General features: G+C 42.4%; 1 protein-coding gene across 8 annotated transcripts in view; it reads left to right on the forward strand.

Moving 5' to 3' along the window:
• FTO (FTO alpha-ketoglutarate dependent dioxygenase) overlaps positions 1-19,934 on the forward strand; it is a 416,527-nt gene that overhangs the window by 192,939 nt on the left and 203,654 nt on the right. For all 8 annotated transcript variants that reach the window (XM_089318677.1, XM_070061822.2, XM_070061824.2 and 5 more), the window contains 1 exon segment: positions 3,604-3,723. In XM_089318677.1, coding sequence (XP_089174803.1) covers positions 3,604-3,723 — 120 coding nt within the window.

Here is a 19,934-nt window from a genome sequence, read left to right on the forward strand (position 1 = left end):
CACAACATTGAAATGGAAATGTCACGGCATGGAGTCAAATAAGATGCATGCCAATGGATTTGATGTTCAGAAAGATTGCATCTCATGGGCAATGCTTCACTTCATGAATAAAACTCTGTTGGGAGTTAAGTTCTCACTACTGAACTATTCTGACTGGCATTAGTGGAAAGGGGGACATGAGTTGGCATGAAAATTAGAAGTTTTCCTCCTAAGAAAACTTCTTAAGATGGTGAGATGCCTGGAGACTGTAAGTTCTAGGCCTTGTGGTCTTGTTCAGTTTGTATTCTTAGTGTCTTGCAAGTGCCTGACATATATAGGCAGCTCATTATTAACTATTTAATCCTTACCACAAACCTATGTGGTTATTATGTAATTATCCCTGTTTTACAGACGACATCGCTTTTCTGTAGTGGAGCCCAGGGTTGAACTGACTCCAGAGCCCTCACTGGTAACCACAACAATGTCTGCTTCAAAAGGCATCGAGGAGGACGAGGAAGGCACCATTTATTAAAATAGTGCTCTTTTATCGTCCAGTAGCAGAGTGCCCAGATACGCCCTTTTCCTCATGTCTGAGTTTGACTGAGCTCTGCATGCGAGTGTATCCTGATAGACTGAATGAGCTAATTACATATGATGATCCAGTTTATTTCCTGGGATAGACCCTCATTGCCAAGGCTTATGCCTTTTGTCATCTTCAGTGGCAGTCACCAGTCCACACATTGGAAAATCTTTTAAAAAACCTTTCAACTCTCTTAACACAGGGCCCGATGTGTTGTTGACAGGCTGTTCCTATGGCCTGAGCAATTTTCATGTGCAATCCATGAAAAAGAACATAATTTCTTTCTTGTAATAGATATGTTGTTAAACCTGTATCTTCACAGAAGTTGAACTACACTTGTCTTCAGTCTCCTTTCAGAGTGCTCAGGTTTACTTCTGTTAACCACTGTCTTTTAATACCACAGATAAGGTTTAGCAACTGTTGTCTTAATCTTGTCTACATTCCTTTTTTGTTTTGTTTAAACAGCTTTAACTGAAATCAGGTTTACGTATCAAACAAACATTTAGTTAATGTAAACTAAGACCTTTTCAAATGACTTGGTGTTCTCAGGTTACTTATTTGATCCATTTTCACCATTGTTAAATCTTCACAAGTTGCTTTTGTTTGCCTCATGAAAGTTCAATATGGATAAACAAACAAAAAATCCTTTGTGGTAACAGGTGAAGATTATAATGGCTCTGTGTCTGTGTATGGAACATGATCACCTTAGCAAAGCCAGAGGACCCAACCTGAAGCTGTGATTGCTCTACATTTCTTTAGAGGGCAGAGGTAGAAAGAGTTTTTGGGAAGAATGGACTTGTACTTTGATGGTAAAATTTGATTTTCACATTGAAAATGAGTGATAGAATTCTTGAGAGACAAATAGGACACATTTCTTATACTTCTAAAGCTTTACTGAGCCTCTCATCTTTATGTTGATATGATTTCAGTTGCATGAGACAGAAAACTCAGCCTGACTGGCTTAAGTAAAAAGAGCTTCAGGAAGAGCTTGATCAAGAATCAGTTGATGTCACCAAGGGCCTGGTTTTTATGGTTTCTTTTTGCAGTCACGTCTTATTGTGTTAACTCCATTCCATTTGATGCCCAATGGCTGTAGTCTTCTTCCTATATCTGTTGATGGTCTTGAGACTTTTCTGATTGAACATATATCTACTGCCATCCAGGACAATTATAGAGAAATGGGGCAGGCTGACTGGCTTAGACTTGGGTTGCAAATTCCACCCCGATAAAGCCGTGAGAGCTCTTTTTTTTCGTTTGCTTGTTTTTAAAGATTCATTCACCTGTTTGAAAGGCACAGTTACAGAGAGGCAGAGGCAGAGAGAGACAAATCTTCCATCCACTGGTTCACTCCCCAAGTGGCCGCAATGGCTGGAGCTGGACCAATGTGAAGCCAGGAGCCAGGAGCTTCTTCTGGGTCTCCCATGCGGGCACAGGGGCCCAGGGACTTGAGCCATCCTCTACTGCCTTTCCAGGCCACAGCAGAGAACCGGGTCAGAATTGGAGCAGCCAGGACTTGAACCAGCCCCCACATGGGATGCTGGCACTGCAAACAGCAGCCTTACCCGCTACTCCATAGCGCCGGCCCCGAGAGCTCTACTTAACCCACAGGGACTGAGAATAGAGATGGGGTGGTTACCAAATGAATTGCACGGTTTTACGAGACTACAAGGAGAAATACTAAGACAGCAAGCAATAGAAGTTTACTGTAGTAGTTTCTATGGAAGGAAAATAAACTACTAGTGGCTTTGCTATTGCTCCGACTTACTGTCATTTGCCCTGAGTTGACAATTTGAATGGCTTTGTATGTTTAATGTATGTTTGGTTATATGGGCAAATGTTTTTACCAACATCCCACCCCCTCCCCATGGATTAGCATTTTATTTTTAAGCTACGGAACTTATAGTTGGTATTCCCTGATGTGTTTCTGTTGTTTTCTTTCTTTTTTTTTTTTTAAGATTTATTTTATTTATTTGAAAGATGGAGTTACAGAGAGAGGTAGAGACAGAGAGAGGTCCTCCATCTGCTGGCTCACTCCCCAGATGGCTGCAACGGCCAGAGCTGCGCCGATCCGAAGCCAGGAGCCAGGAGCTTCTTCGGGATCTCCCACACGGGTGCAGGGGCCCAAGGACTTGGGCCATCCTTCACTGCCCTCCCAGGCCATAGCGAGAGCTGGATTGGAAGAGGAGCAGCCGGGACTCGAACTGGCGCCCATATGGGATGCTGGTGCTCCAGGCCAGGGCCCTAACCTGCTGTGCCACAGCGCTGGCCCCAATCTGTTGTTTTTCAATACTAGTCTTCATAAATACATTTAATAAAACATATTTTGTTTGATCATGTCTTTCTTGCAGCACGTGATGCAGGCTGCTTGTATTTAGGATCTCAGCATTGCTAATTGACTTAGAAATTTCTCCACATCTGATTGATGAAGATGATTCAAAACCCCGCCCTAGTGGGAGCGGGGATGTCTTTCTAAAAGAACCTGAGCTCTTGTTTTAAAGAGCTTTTTTTAAAAAAATTGTTTATTTGAAAGGCAATTAGAGAGAGAAGTGAGGGAGAAAGATGGAAAGAGATCTCCCATCTGCTGATTCACTGCTCAGATGCCTGCTACAGCCAAGGCTAGGCCAGCTTGGAAACAGGAGAAATTACGCAGTCCTGGTCTCCCATGTGGGTGGCAGGGACCCACGTCCTGAGCCATCACCTGCCGCCTCGTAAGGTGCACGTCATCAGGAATCTGGACCGGAGAGTAGAGCCGAGACTGAGAACCCAGGCAGCCCAAAACGCATTGTGTGTCCCAGGTGGCAGCTTAACTGCTGTGCCAAATGCCTTCCTTAGACCTCATCTTTAAGATGATTCTTTTCTTGGCTTTGCAGAAGTGCCCTGGAGACTCTTAGGTTTTGCTGGGAACGGGGTAGGTCAAGCTTTTCTCACCTTTTCTCACTCTGTGGCTCTGAAGTTACTGGAGGGGAATTGAGCAGCAAAGTCGTTGTCCTTGCTTGTCCATCTCAAGGACGTTGTAACCACTGCCTTCTTTCTGTGGCTCCCAGGTCGAGTTTGAGTGGCTGAGGCAGTACTGGTTTCAAGGCAACCGATACAAAAAGTGCACTGATTGGTGGTGTGAACCCATGACTCAACTGGAGGGACTGTGGAAGAAGATGGAAGATGTGGTAAGTACATGAGGTTGGGGACCACATTTTCTGGGATCCTGTGCAAGGTAAATCTCTTCTGCCTATTTTGCATAGGCAAATGTGTGTTTAATTATTCCATACTACTCAGTGATTTGAGGTGATGGGAACAAGTAGGGTTTTGTCACTACAATCTCAGTTCGATTCAATAAACATTTATTAGTGTTTTCTATACATAAAGCACTGTGCCAGTGAGTAGTGGTAAGAGGACAGTTCAACAACAGCACACAACATTCATTTGCATTTTTATAGGCACTAGGCAGTCTTCTAAGGGAATTCTTACAGTAATGCTAAGAGGTATAGAAAATACTTATGAGCCTTAATTTGTAGATGTGAAAACTGAGGACAGAGAAATGCCGTGCCTTACCCAAGGTCAGCAAGTCAGTGGCAGAGCAAGATTGAAACCCAAGCAGTGTGGCCGCGGAGCTGTGCTCTGAACCCTGCTGATCAAACAGTTCAACAAGGAGACAGACATGAGTGTCACCAGATATCACATTCACTAAAATGAAATCTTATAATAGAGGATTTAAAAAAAAAAATCCCGCTCCAGAGGAGGGAGTATTAAATTCAGACCACTGGAAATGGGACTGTGGTAAAACCTTAGATGTGGCTTTGGGGACCTTGGATGGGGAGGAGTCGGGTGGGGAAGGGCATCTGGGGTGGAACATGAGGCTCCAGGAACTGTAAAAACAAGATCAGAGTGTGGCTGGAGCCAAGAAATTGCAGGGGATATGGTAGGAAATGGAGCTGGGAGGCGAATTGAAGTCACTCGGAGGTGTTGAATTAAGCCTTAATTTTAAATAATAATAATAGGAAACACTCCCGTGGTATTTCCAAAGGCCCAGACGCTATTCTGAGTGTTTTCTATATAACTTACCTAACTTTTATGACAGCCTCAGAAAGCTGATGTATTGTCTCCACTTTTACAAAGGAGGAGAGTGAAACACAAAGGACTGATGTAGCTTTCTCAAGGTCACTCAGCCTAATAGGTGGGGAGAGCTGGCTCTGCAGTTCTTGCCCTTCACCTCTCACGGTCCTGTCGCCCAACAGTAGAGTTTAGAAAGTAGTGGCAAAGTGATAAAAGCCTGCTACGTGCTGGAGACACCCTCCCTGCGCAGTTTTGAACTGCGCTGCCGACAGGGAGCCCATCTGCAAAAACGAGTAACTGTGTCTCATCCCAGTTTTATTTATTTTTTTTTAATTTTTATTTATTTATTTATTTATTAACAGGCAGAGTTAGACAGTGAGAGAGAGAGAGAGACAGAGAGAAAGGTGTTCACCCCCCAAATGGCTGCTACAGCCGGCATGCTGCACCGATCTGAAGCCAGGAACCAGGTGCTTCCTCCTGGTCTCCCATGCAGGTGCAGGGCCCAAGGACCTGGGCCATCCTCCACTGCCTTCCCAGGCCACAGCAGAGAGCTGGGCTGGAAGAGGAGCAACCGGGACAGAATCTGGCGCCCCAATCGGGGTGCCGGTGCCGCAGGCAGAGGATTAGCCAAGTGAGCCGTGGCGCCGTCCTGGTTTTATTTTTAAAATCATTTTATTGAAATACGATTGACATACGAAAAGCTGTACATTTTTAATAGATATAACTGGATGAATTTGGAGATAAGTATACACCCAGGAAACTGTCACCAAATTTATGCCATAGATCCTTCAGCACCAGAAATGGCCCACTGCCACCTCTGGAGCCTCTCCGCACCACTTGCTCCTCTTCCTCCTCCTCCATAGTGTGATAAGATCCTACACAATGTAGGAGCGACGCTGACATTCATTTTATAATAATGGAAGTATCAAGTCATAACAGAAGCCAAGCCCTGTCCAGGGCCCTTGCTGCAGGTACTAGATACTGTTGGGCACTAACCCCCCACAGCCTCCCAGGGCTCCCTCCCTTACCCTGCTTCTCTGATGGCAAATCCACCTCGTCCTAAAATTAACTCAGTAATTTAAGGGAGTGGTGCAGCTGGCCCCACAGGATCTCAGATCACTAGACTCATGAGGTCACTGGTCTATGGACCAGTGAGTGTTTTTCTAGGAACCACAGGTCCTGAGCAGAAAGTAACTGTCACCACTGTGTAGCCTTGACAAAGTAGAGCCCACTGCCCTTCATTGAAATTCCTCCCAAAATACAATATCATTGGCCAATCAAAGGAGGGCCACAACACCAGCAACCAACCTGCTGAACACACACATCTTATCCCCGCCTCCAGGCTGTGAGATCCATTCCTGGATTTAGCCTCTCGGGGAGCCCAGGCCTAACACAGCCTTGCTGTGTGCTTCATAAGTGAACCTGCCTTCTTCCAGCGCACCGATGTCAGCGATTGGCTGGCTGTGCACTGAGTGGAAGGACCCAGGTTTGGGGGTTCCGCAACCAAACTCTAAGTCTGAATCAGAACCCGGAAGTCCCTGCTTTCCAAACCCTTCTCCAGATCTTTAGACTGCGCCCTTTTGTGGATGGATGTCTGGAACGGGAATGTTCAAATCCTTCTTTTAGCATGTTAGCAATATCACAGGAATTGATTTCTCTGAAGACCTGAATCAATGCAGAACTGAGCATTCTAATTCTCAGTTGGAGGAAATGGAAGTGCTGGCCTGAATCTCCTTAGTTCTGTTCCTAAAGGAGAGCCTGTTTTTGTGGGAAGCCCTGTTTAAAGGCAGCTTTTAGGTGTCCTGCCCATTGCGTAATGCTAATTTTGGTCATTCATTTATAAGTTAGACTCTCTCTTCCTGCTGAACCCCAACTAGAAGGCATCAGCTTGCATTTGAAATTGTAATTTGACAGCTCTGTGAATTAGAGTTAGAAAACAAATAAGGCAAGAACTTTGTTTTTATTAAAAATGTTTTTAAATTACTTTTGTTTGAGAGTTTTTTTTTTCTTTTTTTAGATAAAACCTTTGGTATTGTGGCATTCAATTGAATTCATTCAAAAAATTTACATTTGTATTTATTTGGTGGCAGTGGGACATTCCTTTGGGGGACTCTCTTCTATTTATTTTATAGATCTCATATTTTTAAAAAAAGACTAAAAAGAAGAGCAACCCTGGAAATTTTCTGGAGCTGGTTTCCTTGCAGTTGGTGTGGCATTCCTCAGTGTTCCAAGGGAGCTCAATGGCCTCAGTGTGTCTCTCAGCAGGCCCCAGGATGATCCTTATCAGCAGAGTGAAGGTTTGGGCCAAGATAAAAGGGTTGGTCTCTCCAAATTAAATTTGAGCATTGCTTTAAGCATTTTAAAATTACTTTTAACAAATTCATAATAGTTTATTTTTACTATTGGGGGAGACAGAAAAGTCATTGGAAAAGTCTATAGTTAGTGCAATGCCATCTGGTATTTGTGTACAGGGGCTGGAACAGGCCCTGGCGGGTGGGATTCCTAGTTGGTACCAGCCCATCTCCTATTTTTTTTAGTTGCAAGCAGTAGGGGGCAATGTTGAGCTACCAGTTTGAGGCCCTGGAGATGCTAGCCTTTCAGGAAAATGCATACAAATCTACCATTAACTGTCAAGAATTATCCCTGTTGCTTCAAGTTAGCTGTAATCTCCAAGATTCCATAACACAGGAAATCAGTTGTGGGTTAACAAATTCAACAGCAATTTAACATAAAAAGTGCAGTGTTGGGTGCACATTTGGATTCTATAGAATTAGACTAATCTAAACGGCATTTCTGAACGTACTGACTTTGCTTCCAGAGAATATATTACCCCAAATTGATATCATTGTAGACAAATGATTCTTCTTTATCTTAGACTCTTTTGAATTGTAAAATCATGTGTATGTTATGGAAAGACTTCTTTAATCAATGCATTTTGTCTGTTCTCCAACATAACATCGATCTCTTCTGGCGAGAAAATAAAATAAAAAACCCCAGGCAATATGTGCATTTCTCTTCCCCTTTTGCTTATGAGTAAAGAAACCTTTGACGGCCTCTGTACCAGGAAGAGTCTCGTGTTGTGATTTCTCTCTGTCTTTGTGTTCTTATTCTTTTTTTTTTTTTTTCTTCACTTTGTAGTTGGAAAGATGTGGTTCTCAGGAAAGCTTTAGACGAATGAAAATGAGCTTTGAGATAGCTTTTCTCCCATTAATGGTAACTGCTTCACATGTCATAACCAGTCACATATTTTAAAAAGTTGAGTCAGCTGTCTCCTAAGCCCCCCAGCCTCTACTTCCCTGTGTCGGCAAGCACTGCATTTTTTTTTTTTTATCACACTGTTTATTCTTGCCATTTCTCTCCCGGAGGAGAGTTTTACTCTCTGCATGCTCTTGTGATGTAAATGTTAAACCTTATATTTGAATGACATTCTGATAAAATATCACATTTTCCCTGAATATTACCTCATGAATTTATGAGCCATTAAGCCCAAAGCAACATAACCCTTTCTTATAACTCTGGAATTTAGCCTCACCTTCCCGCTCTTTTTTGCGGTCTTCTTCAAGAAGATGTTATAATATCATAACGCTATTCAAACATTTGTACTTTATTTTATTATTTTTGAAAGCCAACCCACTACCCCCCATCCCGGATTATTGTAGGATAAGACAGAGTTACCATTTGAAAGAAACTGTCTAAGCTTTGCTTTCTGGGTAAAGCGAAATGTGAAAAGCTGAAATCTCCTGTGAGGTGAGGAAGTCTTGCTGTAGCCGGAGATTCAATGGATAGGCCATTTGTCTCTCAGGGTCTGGTATCGCTCTTTGCAAAACTGACATTTATTTTACCTATAAAAATGTTTTAACAGTATCAAATTCGCAGTGATATAGAAAAGAATGCTAGGTGTGAAATCCTCTAAATTGATGACATTTATTCATTTCCTTTTGACCTTAAAAAAAAAAAAAGAAGGTCAATTTGGCATAATCCAATGGAAATATTCTAGAGCAGTTTCCAGAGTAAACATTTTCAAAAGTACTGATGATTTATACACAGGAGAGAAAATTCCTCATGCATCTTTTGTTGCCTTTTCTTTTAGAAGAGAGAGTAGATCCTGATGAGGTTGAATGTTTTGAATTGTGTTTCCTGTCCTGACAGCTCCCCGTGCTGAGTAGCAATGTGTGTATTTGGTAGTTGGCCTTAATAACCTTTATTGACTTCAGTGAGTAACAGCCAAGGCTGGATTATTTTCATGTATCCGTTTTGCAACAGTGTAAAACACAACATATAATTATGTTTTAGGTAAGCTATGGGCCATATTTAATTCTAGCCATTTATGTTAAAATTGGGCACAGGCTGGCAGAGAGATGTTTGTGGAAACTGAGTAGGCGTTTTATTTAATACTGTACACCGTCTTCTTGTTAACGTGTTTAACAGAGTAATGTACTGAAGATTGTAAAGGTTGTCCTTGACAAGTTACTTATGATCATTTCATTTCAAGATGACTCACCCCGTTTCCACACCCTGTCAATTTGGCTTGCCTAACTCATCAGGGACAGCTGATGGCAGGAGCCCGCCTACTGCTGTGTGGCTGAGTCCTCCTTAGTGTAGGTGACCTGGTCGTAGCAAGTGACTGAGCCAGGGAGCAGTTGGTTTGTTTTTGGAGAGATTAATGAAGCTATCATCCCTGTGCTTTAAATTCTTTATAACTGAGTACGGGAACAAGGCTGCCTTTTGATGCATGGAAATGCAAGGGTACTTCCAACAGTTCATGAAGAATGGAATTCAAAGATAAATTTATTTGGGTGCACAAAAGTTCTCATGCATAGTTTTTTCAGAATATACTTTTTCTGTTAACTTTCTGAAGAACCCCTGTATGCATGGATTTCAAACAGATTTTTACACCAAAGTAAACTTATCTTTGAATTTCATTATCCATGAAATTTTGGAAGTGTCTTCATATGTACTAAATATGCTAGCATTTGCTATTCTATTATAGTTCATTTAACTGAGTTCATTTTAAATTTTCTTCTAGGATTAAAGATTTGGGAGAGTTTGAAGAAGAAAGTTTTATAAATATAATTTTTCATTCATATCAATGGTGAAATGACCAATTTACATACTATCAAATATATATATATATACTCATGCACACTTGTTTATATATATCTTTGTATATCCCCTTCCTTGTTAATGTTTGTACATGCTAAGTTGCATCTGCTGACTTAATCCTGTCTGTTTCATTTTTCAGGGTTAGCAATTCTGATTTAGGAACAAAGCATGTTATAGTAATTTAGGACCCTGTATGAGATATTTGATGTTTTAAAATTGACTTAATTTTTAATGCTGAGTGCCTTAAGAGTAGTACGGACAGGAACCAAGTAAATAACCACAAGTACCCACTAATCCACATTCCAAAACAGGTCCCCAGTCACTGAATTTGGGCTCCTTTATGTTTAACCTTGGAAATTTTGAATACAGAAAAAAATCACTTCTACCCACAGTATCTTAAAATCCTGGGCTCACGTTTTTGCTTATTCTAAATGTGTGCATTGGAAGTCAATTCTTTTCTTTCTCCTCCCTACCTGCCTACCCTCTCCAATTCTCTAAGGCTGTGTTGTTTTATTAAAAGTAAAATATGGTAAGGGGAAATTTTGCCTGTCATTTAGCAATGGGATTCTAACCAGTTTTGATTTCTTCTTTAATTGCCTCCTAAATTTCTCTCAGATTTTTGCATCCTCCCCCCTTTTGTTAAAGCTGCAGATTTATTAATGAATTTTTTAAAAAAGTGTGTCCTGTGTTTTTTGGGGAAAATGTATAATTTGAAGAGAATTCAGGCCATCAGCCTCAAAAGCAGAGTGTGCGTGGAAAGCACAAAGGACTGTGTTTATGATTCTCTTTGAAGCGTTTTTTGCAAGTGGATAAGGAAAATTTTAGAAACTGTCTGATAGTGTTCAAGGTAAATACTTAAACCCCTTTAGAGAATTTCACACACAGATACTGTGCAGCAGAAAAAAGGGATACTTATGTTTCTTAAAGCTGCTACAGCCTACAGCTTTGTACTTAAAGACAGAGGTGTTGAATAGAATTCTACTGAGGATACATCCAGTGACAATATCTCCAGGAACATCAGAGCAAACCAGTGGGTAGGACTCTCCATTTTTAACCCTTGCCTGAGCTGCATGAGAGTGGAGCTTTATTGGTACCCAGAGCTAAGATGTACCTGGCACATCCCAGGAATGTTAAGAGGATGGTTCCTGCTGCCTGCGCTCGGCACACGATAGGAACAAGAGGGACAATGCTGAAGGTGGTGAGACACAATGACAGGAGCTAGGAAATTGCAAGCGAAAGCTTTGCCATCTCTCAACTCTCGTTGGTGTTAAGGAGAAGAAAACGCGGAATAAGCAGGCAAGGTTTCTATTTAGTCTTGATGTCACAGGATTTGGCCCAATTTTGCCAAGTTTCATTAAATACACACACGAACATGTATGCACATGCACATGTACATTTCACATGTGATATATATAAGATGAATTCTGATGTTTCAAGTGATTTTAACTACACTGAAGCTCAAGTGAATGTAAAAGGGGTGAAGAGCCTGCAACTTTCCCCCGGGGAGCTATTTTAGCCTTGGCTGCTGGAATTTATCTGGGATCCTTTGTGGAGCAGGCCATCATAGCATCTCAGATGTGAATTCAGAAACTCTGGTACCAGGTGGAGGGGTCAGGGATTTCTGTTGTTTTCCTGGGCAGGATAGATCATGAAAGAAATGTGTACCTCACTTCCTCTAAGTTTTTTTAAAGGGGGAGTTGGTAAGGTGATTAAATTTAGTTCTAGTCTATTAATGGGCCTTATTGGAAACATTTCTGAAATATCCTCAAAGAATCTCAGTCTGAAAGAATAGAGTAATATAAAAAAATTGGGGCTGGCGCTGTGGCATAGCAGGTGGAGTTGCCGCCTGCGGTGCTAGCATCCCATATGGGCACTGGTTCGAGACCGGGCTACTCCACTTCTGATCCAGCTCTCTGCTGTGGCCTGGGAGGGCAGTGGAGGATGGCCCAGGTTCTTGGGCCCTCGGACCCATGTAGGGGACCTGGGGGAGGCTCCTGGCTTCAGATCAGTGCAGCTCCGGCCGTTGTGGCCAGTTGGGGAGTGAACCGGTGGATGGAGGATCTCTCTCTCTCTCTCCCTCTCCTTCTCTATCTGTGTAACTCTGACTTTCAAATAAATAAATCTTGAAAAAAAAATTCAGAAGACATGTTCTTTAAAAAAAAATCGACAAGCTTAGTTTTGGAAGGGGTGTAAGATTTCTGAATGATGCTGTGCTATTTCTAGGGACCATCACTGAAACTTTAGGATCTTTTTTCCTCAAGTTGGTTAGTAAATGATCCCCAAAACTGTTATCTCCTGAAGAATATTGTTATGATGATCATATGGAAATGCTTGTAAACTATGAAATGCACATGCCAGGCATCACCAGTAGTGATTTGGTAACCTATTTATTTATTTAATTTATTTGAGAGTCAGAGAGAGACAGACAAAGATTGAGAGCTCCCGTCCACTGATTTCCTCCCCAAATACCAGCAATGGCAGGGGCTGGATGAGGATAAAGCTGAGCAAGGAATTCAATCCAGCTATCCCTAGTGGGTTGGGAGGGACTCAGTTACCTGAGCCATCACCTGCTGTCTCCCATGATGCACTTCAGCAGGAAGCTGGAATCAGGAGCGTAGCAGGGAGCCAGACCCGGACTCTCCGATATGGGTGTGGGCATCCCAAATGCTCCCACTGCAGTAATGAGTGTAAAAATGGGACCAGTCCTCAGCTTGGGAACCCTTCTGCAGAATCTATTTGACTGAGTCTCTGTAAATGATAGCATCACTTTCCATTGTTCATTTCCTTTCCTGCAGACCTGGGGTAAGGTCCAGGAGCTACAGGGACTCAATAATTTGGAGCTCACTGCTAGTCTTGCAATGTTTCTATCCACTGTGAGTTAAATACTTTGGGAGACTGGACTGGAAATCTTTCTGTATTTCGCAGAAGTGTCTTTATTAGAGAGATGTCCTCCAGGTGCCAAAAACTGACTTAGCAGAGAGCTCTGGGAGAACATTAAGTTGGCTCTTCCGTGCATTAAGGATAACATAGCCATCATCCTGCTCTCTCCTCATTGACATCTGCAAAATAATGACCTCTTTTAATCTAAGGAAATCATGACATTTTGCTGTTTCTGTATTCCTCTATGGTCATTTGTAGGTGATAGTTTTACTTCCATCTTTTCCCTAACAAATAAAATGATTGACTTTTTGGAATTTTCTCTACATGATGAGTGCATCTAGAACCCCCTGTGAGAGTATTGATTGTAAACATGTCCCTCGATATTTACAAAAATTGTGCAGATAATCTCCTGTTCATTTTTAATTGATAAAATTAGCTTCCTAATGAAAATCTTTGATATGGCAGCAATATTCAGAATTAAGCTCCAGTGTTTTAGACCCATCAGATTTGGCTCTCAGATTTGGATCTGGTGGTGACTTGATGATCTGTGGTCCTCTTACTTACGTATGACTAATTTAAGTGAGAAATTACAGAATACTCAGACTTGTTCTCTTCGTGGGAGTCCCTTACCCTCCTCTACCTTACTGCACATCACCCCCACCACCTGCCATCAGACTGTGCTTTTGTTTATTGTCTGCCTGTGCTGGGTCTGATGCCCACCAGGGCAGCTGGAGCTCTGTCACTGTGATTTCCCCAGCTCCTAGAACAGTATCTGGTGAATAGCATGTGTTCTAGTCCTCTTGGTCAGAAGAGCCTTTAATAAATCCTTCTAAACTCTGCACAGCTTCCTAAAATATTACCTCCATCTTCACAGGAATATTTTAAGGTCATTTTATTTTTAAGCAAACATTTGTCAAACTTTGTTTTAAATTTTTGCCCAACCCATTTTTTTTTTTGGACAGGCAGAGTGGACAGTGAGAGAGAGAGACAGAGAGAAAGGTCTTCCTTTGCCGTTGGTTCATCCTCCAATGGCCACCGCGGCCGGCGCGCTGCGGCCGGCGCACCGCGCTGATCCGATGGCAGGAGCCAGGTGCTTCTCCTGGTCTCCCATGGGGTGCACAGGGTGCAAGGACTTGGGCCATCCTCTACTGCACTCCCGGGCCACAGCAGAGAGCTGGCCTGGAAGAGGGGCAACCGGGACAGAATCCGGCGCCCTGATCGGGACTAGAACCCGGTGTGTCAGCGCCGCAAGGCGGAGGATTAGCCTAGTGAGCCGTGGCACCGGCCTGCCCAACCAATTAATAGGGATTATATCTTAATACAGTAGTGATGATTTTGTGACTATTTTAAAATTTATATGAGTGAAGTAGAACATCTTCTCATTTGATTATTGTCTATAACCCTTGTGTATTTTCCTGCAGGATTATGGTCTTTTCACATTTTATTTATTGAACTCTAGTAGAACCATAGTATAATTTAGTAGAACATGCTATAATGTATGCTAAAAATGTTATCTCAAAAAGAAATTAAATAAAAGGGAAAAATAGCCCTTACAACAATACCCCAAAACATCTCTAACTTCTCTTTTTTGAAAAACACTGGCCAAGGCAGAGAGAAGCATCCTGTTCCATACCTTTGACATTCACAGTTGTGAAGATTGAGCAATCACTGACAAACTATTTTTGCAAATATGGGGGAAGTTGTTTTTTACATGATAGGGATAAGTAGGCTATTAGTATTCAGAGCAGAAGTTTTGCTAACACTTAGAAGTGCGGTGTTTGATCTTAATTTTTGCCATTGTTCATAGTTCCCTATTCTTGAACAACTTAATAGAGTAAAATTAACCAAAAATTAAATGAATTCTCCAGCAAAGCTTGGATTTTGTTGTTACTAATACTCGAAATTATACAAGAAATCTTCAGAAACTTTGTGAAAATTCATATTATGAGAAAGCTATGCATGGATTTCATGGTTTTTTTTGCATAAAAATGAACTTTGCTTTCCATTTTCCATGAACTTTTAAAAATCGCCTTGTGCAGGGAAAGTGGCATGTACTGGACAGGTTCTGGGCACAGCACTAGGGAAATCCCTGAGGAGTAAACTGACTTTCACTAGACAAGCTGAAAACTGATTAAAATATTTATCATCCTTTGGGTATGCAATAGCTTTTGATGATGGAAGGCATATTAATATTCATCCTTGCTGCTTGTCTACACTTCAGACAGATCTCAGGAAAGGATGTTCAAATGACCAGTTTTCTTTCCTCACCAGGAGTCCTTGAGACCCAGTACAGCTTGGAACCAAGAAGTGCCTTGTGATGTGACTGAGCTTTTCCTCTGGGGGGTGGGGAAGGGGAGATACAAACCAGGAGACACCTTTGGACTGGAAAGCTTTAAAGGATTACTGCTTTCTTGCAGAAAGTCTTTTGCTAGAACAAAGGAAAAAGTTGAGTCCTAATTTTATAAGCGGCAGAACTACTGTTGCTATCTGAGTCCAGGAGGCAGACTTGGCTTCTTAGGTAAAGTTGGAAGATGGAAGCCTTGTAAAGGATTTTGATGTGAATCTCACTGGAGGCTGAAGGGTCCCCATCCCCCTCCACACCACTTTGTTGAGGAAGAAGGAGAAAAATCAGTGTCGTTTGCAGCTGATGCTCTGGTCTTCCGACTGCCAGTTCAGAGTGCCCCATCTGCCTTTCATCCTGAGACAGAGTTTGAATGGATGTGGGGTCCACATAGCCAGGAGTCTTTAGCAAACGGTGAGCTGCTGGCATTCCCAGGGCCCATTTTTATTTTATTTTATTTTATTTTTTATTTCTTTACCGTAGTGGGAAAGAGAAGCTTGCTAAGCTTGTTAATCAGGCAGTGTTGTTTTCTGTCTAGATTGGAGTAGCCTGGATTATATTTTTTTGGGTGCCAATGTGAGCTCTTAAAGAATTTGACCCTTTTAAGTGTGAAGACCCTTAATTTCCATCTTTCACATCTGAAAATTCAGAATCTTCCCCCTTTTGTATGCTTTTATCCCATGTGTTACTGGGAGTATTCTTAAGAAAGGTAACTTTAAAAATTGGACAATGATTTATGTTTGAAATCTATTTTAATCTAGTGACATCAGAAGAGAAATGTTCTTTGTCCATTCCAGTCATTTACTCGTCCATCGGCTGCCCTTGGTGCAGATAAGTGTGAAGTTATACAAAGAGGTAGGACTTACGTCTCTCAGGTTGATAAGGCACAAGGCAGTAAGTGATTCAGAGGAAGAAAAAGCAAAGGAGAAAAGCTGATTCTGATGTAGGCCTTTGGGAAAACGAAGGATTTTGATAGATGGAGATGGGTGGTGGATATTCGAAGATGGCAGAAGTGGAGATGCTGTAGGGAAAACGCAAGCCCTGCTCACACACTTGATTAGACTGGATGGATTTTTGTTTGTGTGAGTCCAGTAGCGAGAGATAAGATGAGGGAGATTACCAGGGACTTTTTTTCCCCCCTAATGCATGTCTTTGCAATGTATACAATTTTCACCCCTTAATGACTAGCTTTCTATCCAAAGTCATGGGATGCATAATACTAAATATGTACAGCTGAAAATAAAATGGAAACTATTTTATTATGTTGCATTTGCAAAGGTTTTATTTGGGGAACAATTGAAATTCAATTATTTGTCCTAATTTCAAGATTGTGTGTCCTGAATACAGCAAAGAAGCAAGCCTGTAATAGGAATTACAAAAGAGTTGAGATCATTTTTCCTGCCAAAGGTTTCTCTCTCTCTCTCTCCCTCTCTCTCTCCTTCTATGTCTCGCTCTCTTTCTCTTTATCCCTTTCCCTCTTTCCCTCTCTCTCTCTCTCCTCCTCTCTCTCTCCTCCTGTCTGTCTCTCCCTCTCTCTCTCTCCCTCTATCTCCTCCCTCTATCTTTCTCCCTCCCTCCCTTTCCTTCTCTCTCTTGCTCTCACTCTCTCCCTCCCCAACCCCATCATAATTGAATACCAGCTTGATAATTTTAGATTTTGGTGGGAGGTAGGTCTTTCCACGTATGAACCCCCATGACTCTCTTCCTTCTTTAGGAACCTTAGGTGTGTTTCATTTCGTCTTCACCTGGAGCTAGGGTTTGGAGGAAATGACAGTTCCACCTCCCCCTGTCCAGGTGAAGGTCTTGAGGCCTCAGTCCTTGCATAAAGGTATTTTGCAACTCTGCCAAGTGTTACTCATGAGTTATTTGATTTGGTTTAAGATAGCAGGTGTGGTAATCTGTCGTTTCCACTGCTGAAAGAGCATGGCTTCTTTCCCACGCACATCTCCTGTTTGCCAGAAACTCCACATCAGTGCTGGTGCACTGGGCGCTGTCCTGTGTTTGCCCTTGCACTTTGGCCTCTCAGTCACACCCACTGAAAGATGGAGTCTGCATGCAGAATGCAAAGGTTTCTGCTGGGCTCTCTCTTTGTTCCCTCTATGTGATACTGCTCTTTTCCATTGCCTGGCTTTCTTATGTCTAAGGATTAGCAGAAGGTGTTACTTCTTGAGCGATTTAATAACTGTTCCTTAGATTTGAGTTTCTGAAAGGTTGCTTTTGCTTTGATTCTGCTTAGCAATCTAAGGTCATATTTTCCTTTTTTAGTAAAATGGAGAAATGATAGGAAACTACAGATGTACTATAAAAAGTTCCTGGGAAATGAGATTACAAAACATGTTTATTTTGGTGCAAAAAATTTTGAGATCCAGCCATAGTGTCATTCATGTGTCATAGTTTTTTTCATAATATGTATAATGTTGTAGTTTTATAGTTTTTTTTTTCCCCTAAAGCACATCTTCGTGAATTTTTTGAATCTCCTTGTCCTGCTTCATTTTCCAGAGAGCCTGGTAAGAGTCACACAGAGTGGTACTGCCCTGCAGAATGAATGGACTTTGTGCTTTTTGGAGGTCTAGTCATATGTACCATTTCTTAATTCCTTTCAGGGCCTGGAACATTTATTCTAAACTTCTTCTTTTTTTCGGTTCTACCCAAACCGTCAGCCTTGACAAGCTGAGGTCCAGCTGGGACGTCTGTGTTGGAAGGAACCCAAGAGATGGTCTTTCCATTCTCTTCCTTTCTGAGAAAGAAGGGCACAGACAGCTTGGGGAGTCAGGGGCACAGAGGCATGGAAGCTGCACTGCTCAGTTTCCAGTTCCACCCTTCACCAAATCTCGCCGTGGCTGCGCCTTCCCTGGGGCTTTCAGACTCTCAGCTATGGTGAACTAAATGTTTCCCTTGTGTTGGGCCTGATGTATGGAAAGGAGGCTGACAGATGTTGAGGCTCCCCCAGCATCCATTGCTCCCCTAGCAGCTCCCTGGTATTGCCTGCGGAGCTCTTCCTGTCCTGGATACGGAGTGAAGTGCCTTGTCTTTGTGGCTGCTCCATGACCATATGACCTGAGCTAGGTCTTTCCAATGTGGACTGTTGGCTTACCCAGGTCTGCGGTGCCGAATTCAAATGGTGCACAGACATACACAGCGAGAAGTGTCTTTCTTGCCACTCAGTCCTCAAACCACTTATTTCCCTTACCTAAAGGCTAGCACTAGTCCCAGTTCTTTTTTTTTTTTTAATACCTTTCCACAGGTATTCTTTATAGTTACACTGAACCCTTTTTGTTTTCATGTGAGTCACCCTGTATCTTAGAGATCTCTTTGCACATTCTTTTAACTGACTACATAGCTTGGTTTTGTCATTTGTTTAATCCGTCTCCTACTGTCTTTAGTCTTCTGCTTTACAAATATTGCTGTGAGTATTCTAGTATATACCATTTTTCACATGTGAGATCTACCTGGGAGAATTGCTGGGACAAGTAATGTGTGTGTTATTATTTTTAGGAGCCATGGTCACATTGCTTCCCATGGAGTTTGTAGCAGTGTTTGTGTGTGTGTGTGTGTGTGTGTGTGTATGTGTCTGTGTGGGTGGGTGTGTTTATGTATATGTCTGTATGTATACATATTTAGAGTTTATGTGATATAGTGCCTGTTTGCCCACATCCCCACAAATGCAGTATATTACTCTGACATTTTGCAAATAAAGCTGGTGAAAACGGTGCCTCACTTTTGTTTTTCATTTATCTGGCTCCTATTTTGCAGCTGAAGAGATTGAGGCTCTGAGTTGTTAAGTGATTGGCCCCATCACAGAAACAGTGTGTGCCAATGCTGGGGTATACGGTTAGGCAGCAGCCACTGCTCTCTTAGCCACTGTTAGAATCTCAGTCCAAGCTCCATCTGTTGCTACAACCAGAGGATCCTGATAGGTACAGACATTCTATAAGGAGCACTCAGATGTCCTTGACTGGGAAATGTGGAAAGGTTGTTCTTTCCACCATGGAGTCCTGTGCCAAATCAGCCAGATCAGCGCAGGCGATGAGTGCACTTAGCAATACATCCAGTGATGTTGTTATGCAGTAGAATTGAGTTTTATACACGGTGTAGGTGGCCCTTTCCCCTGCTGAGTCCCGGGGCTTTGTGCTGTAACTGTCTTCGTGGATGGAAAGTGAAGGGAGGGCTCCTCACCCCTGGAAACGTGGCACGTTGCCTGATTTTCTGTTTAAACTTAACGTTCCTGTTGGATGCTGTTCAGGTCTGAGTTTCAGTTGTCGCGTTCCGATATGATGAGCCTCCCTGGCCTCTCCTGCCCGCCCTCGTTCTTCCTCCACCTGTCAGTCTTCATTAGGGTCATTTAAACACACTGACTCATTCTCCATCCTGGGCCTTTTCCTGCTTGGCTACAGAACTGCGGGTTGATGTCTTTACCCTGCACGCACAGATCCTCGGTGGAAGTTTATTTTGAGAAGACTTTGAGATGATTGGGGAGTTGTTTGGATGATATTTTCTGTAAAGGCAAAGATGAAAAGAGGTCTCAGCAGGGGTGGAGGGCTCTCCTGCAATCCCTGGGTAAACTGGGTTGGGAGAAGCTCATTCTCATGAGTAGGTGGGATTGGGGGGAGCTTGCTGGATCACATCTCTTGCTGCGCTGTCTCTTGCTATTGCAATGTCAGGTTCTATTGCTGGCTGGGTGACTCGTGGTATCAGATACCAAGTCATTTCAGTCTGAGCCCTTGTCATCGTGGAAGTATTCAAGCTTAGTTACCGTCTGGTTAAGAGCTTCAGCTGTCAAGTTAGTCAAACTGGGGTTTGAGCCCTGGCTCCTTCGTTTAGCTGTGTATGATAGTGGGCAGTCCTATGGGGAGTCTCTCAGGTCTCCTCATCTGTGAAATGGGAATGATAATAATACTTTCCTCTTGAGGGTGGTGTGAGATTTGCCTGAGCTAATACATACAGTGTTTTACACACCGCTTGACATAGCTTTACTGTTATTATTTTGAACTTATTCTCTTC

The sequence above is a fragment of the Oryctolagus cuniculus genome, chromosome 18 (genome assembly GCF_051225735.1).
Source record: "Oryctolagus cuniculus isolate XC-2025 breed Fujian yellow rabbit chromosome 18, ASM5122573v1, whole genome shotgun sequence".
In the NCBI taxonomy this organism is placed as follows: domain Eukaryota; kingdom Metazoa; phylum Chordata; class Mammalia; order Lagomorpha; family Leporidae; genus Oryctolagus; species Oryctolagus cuniculus.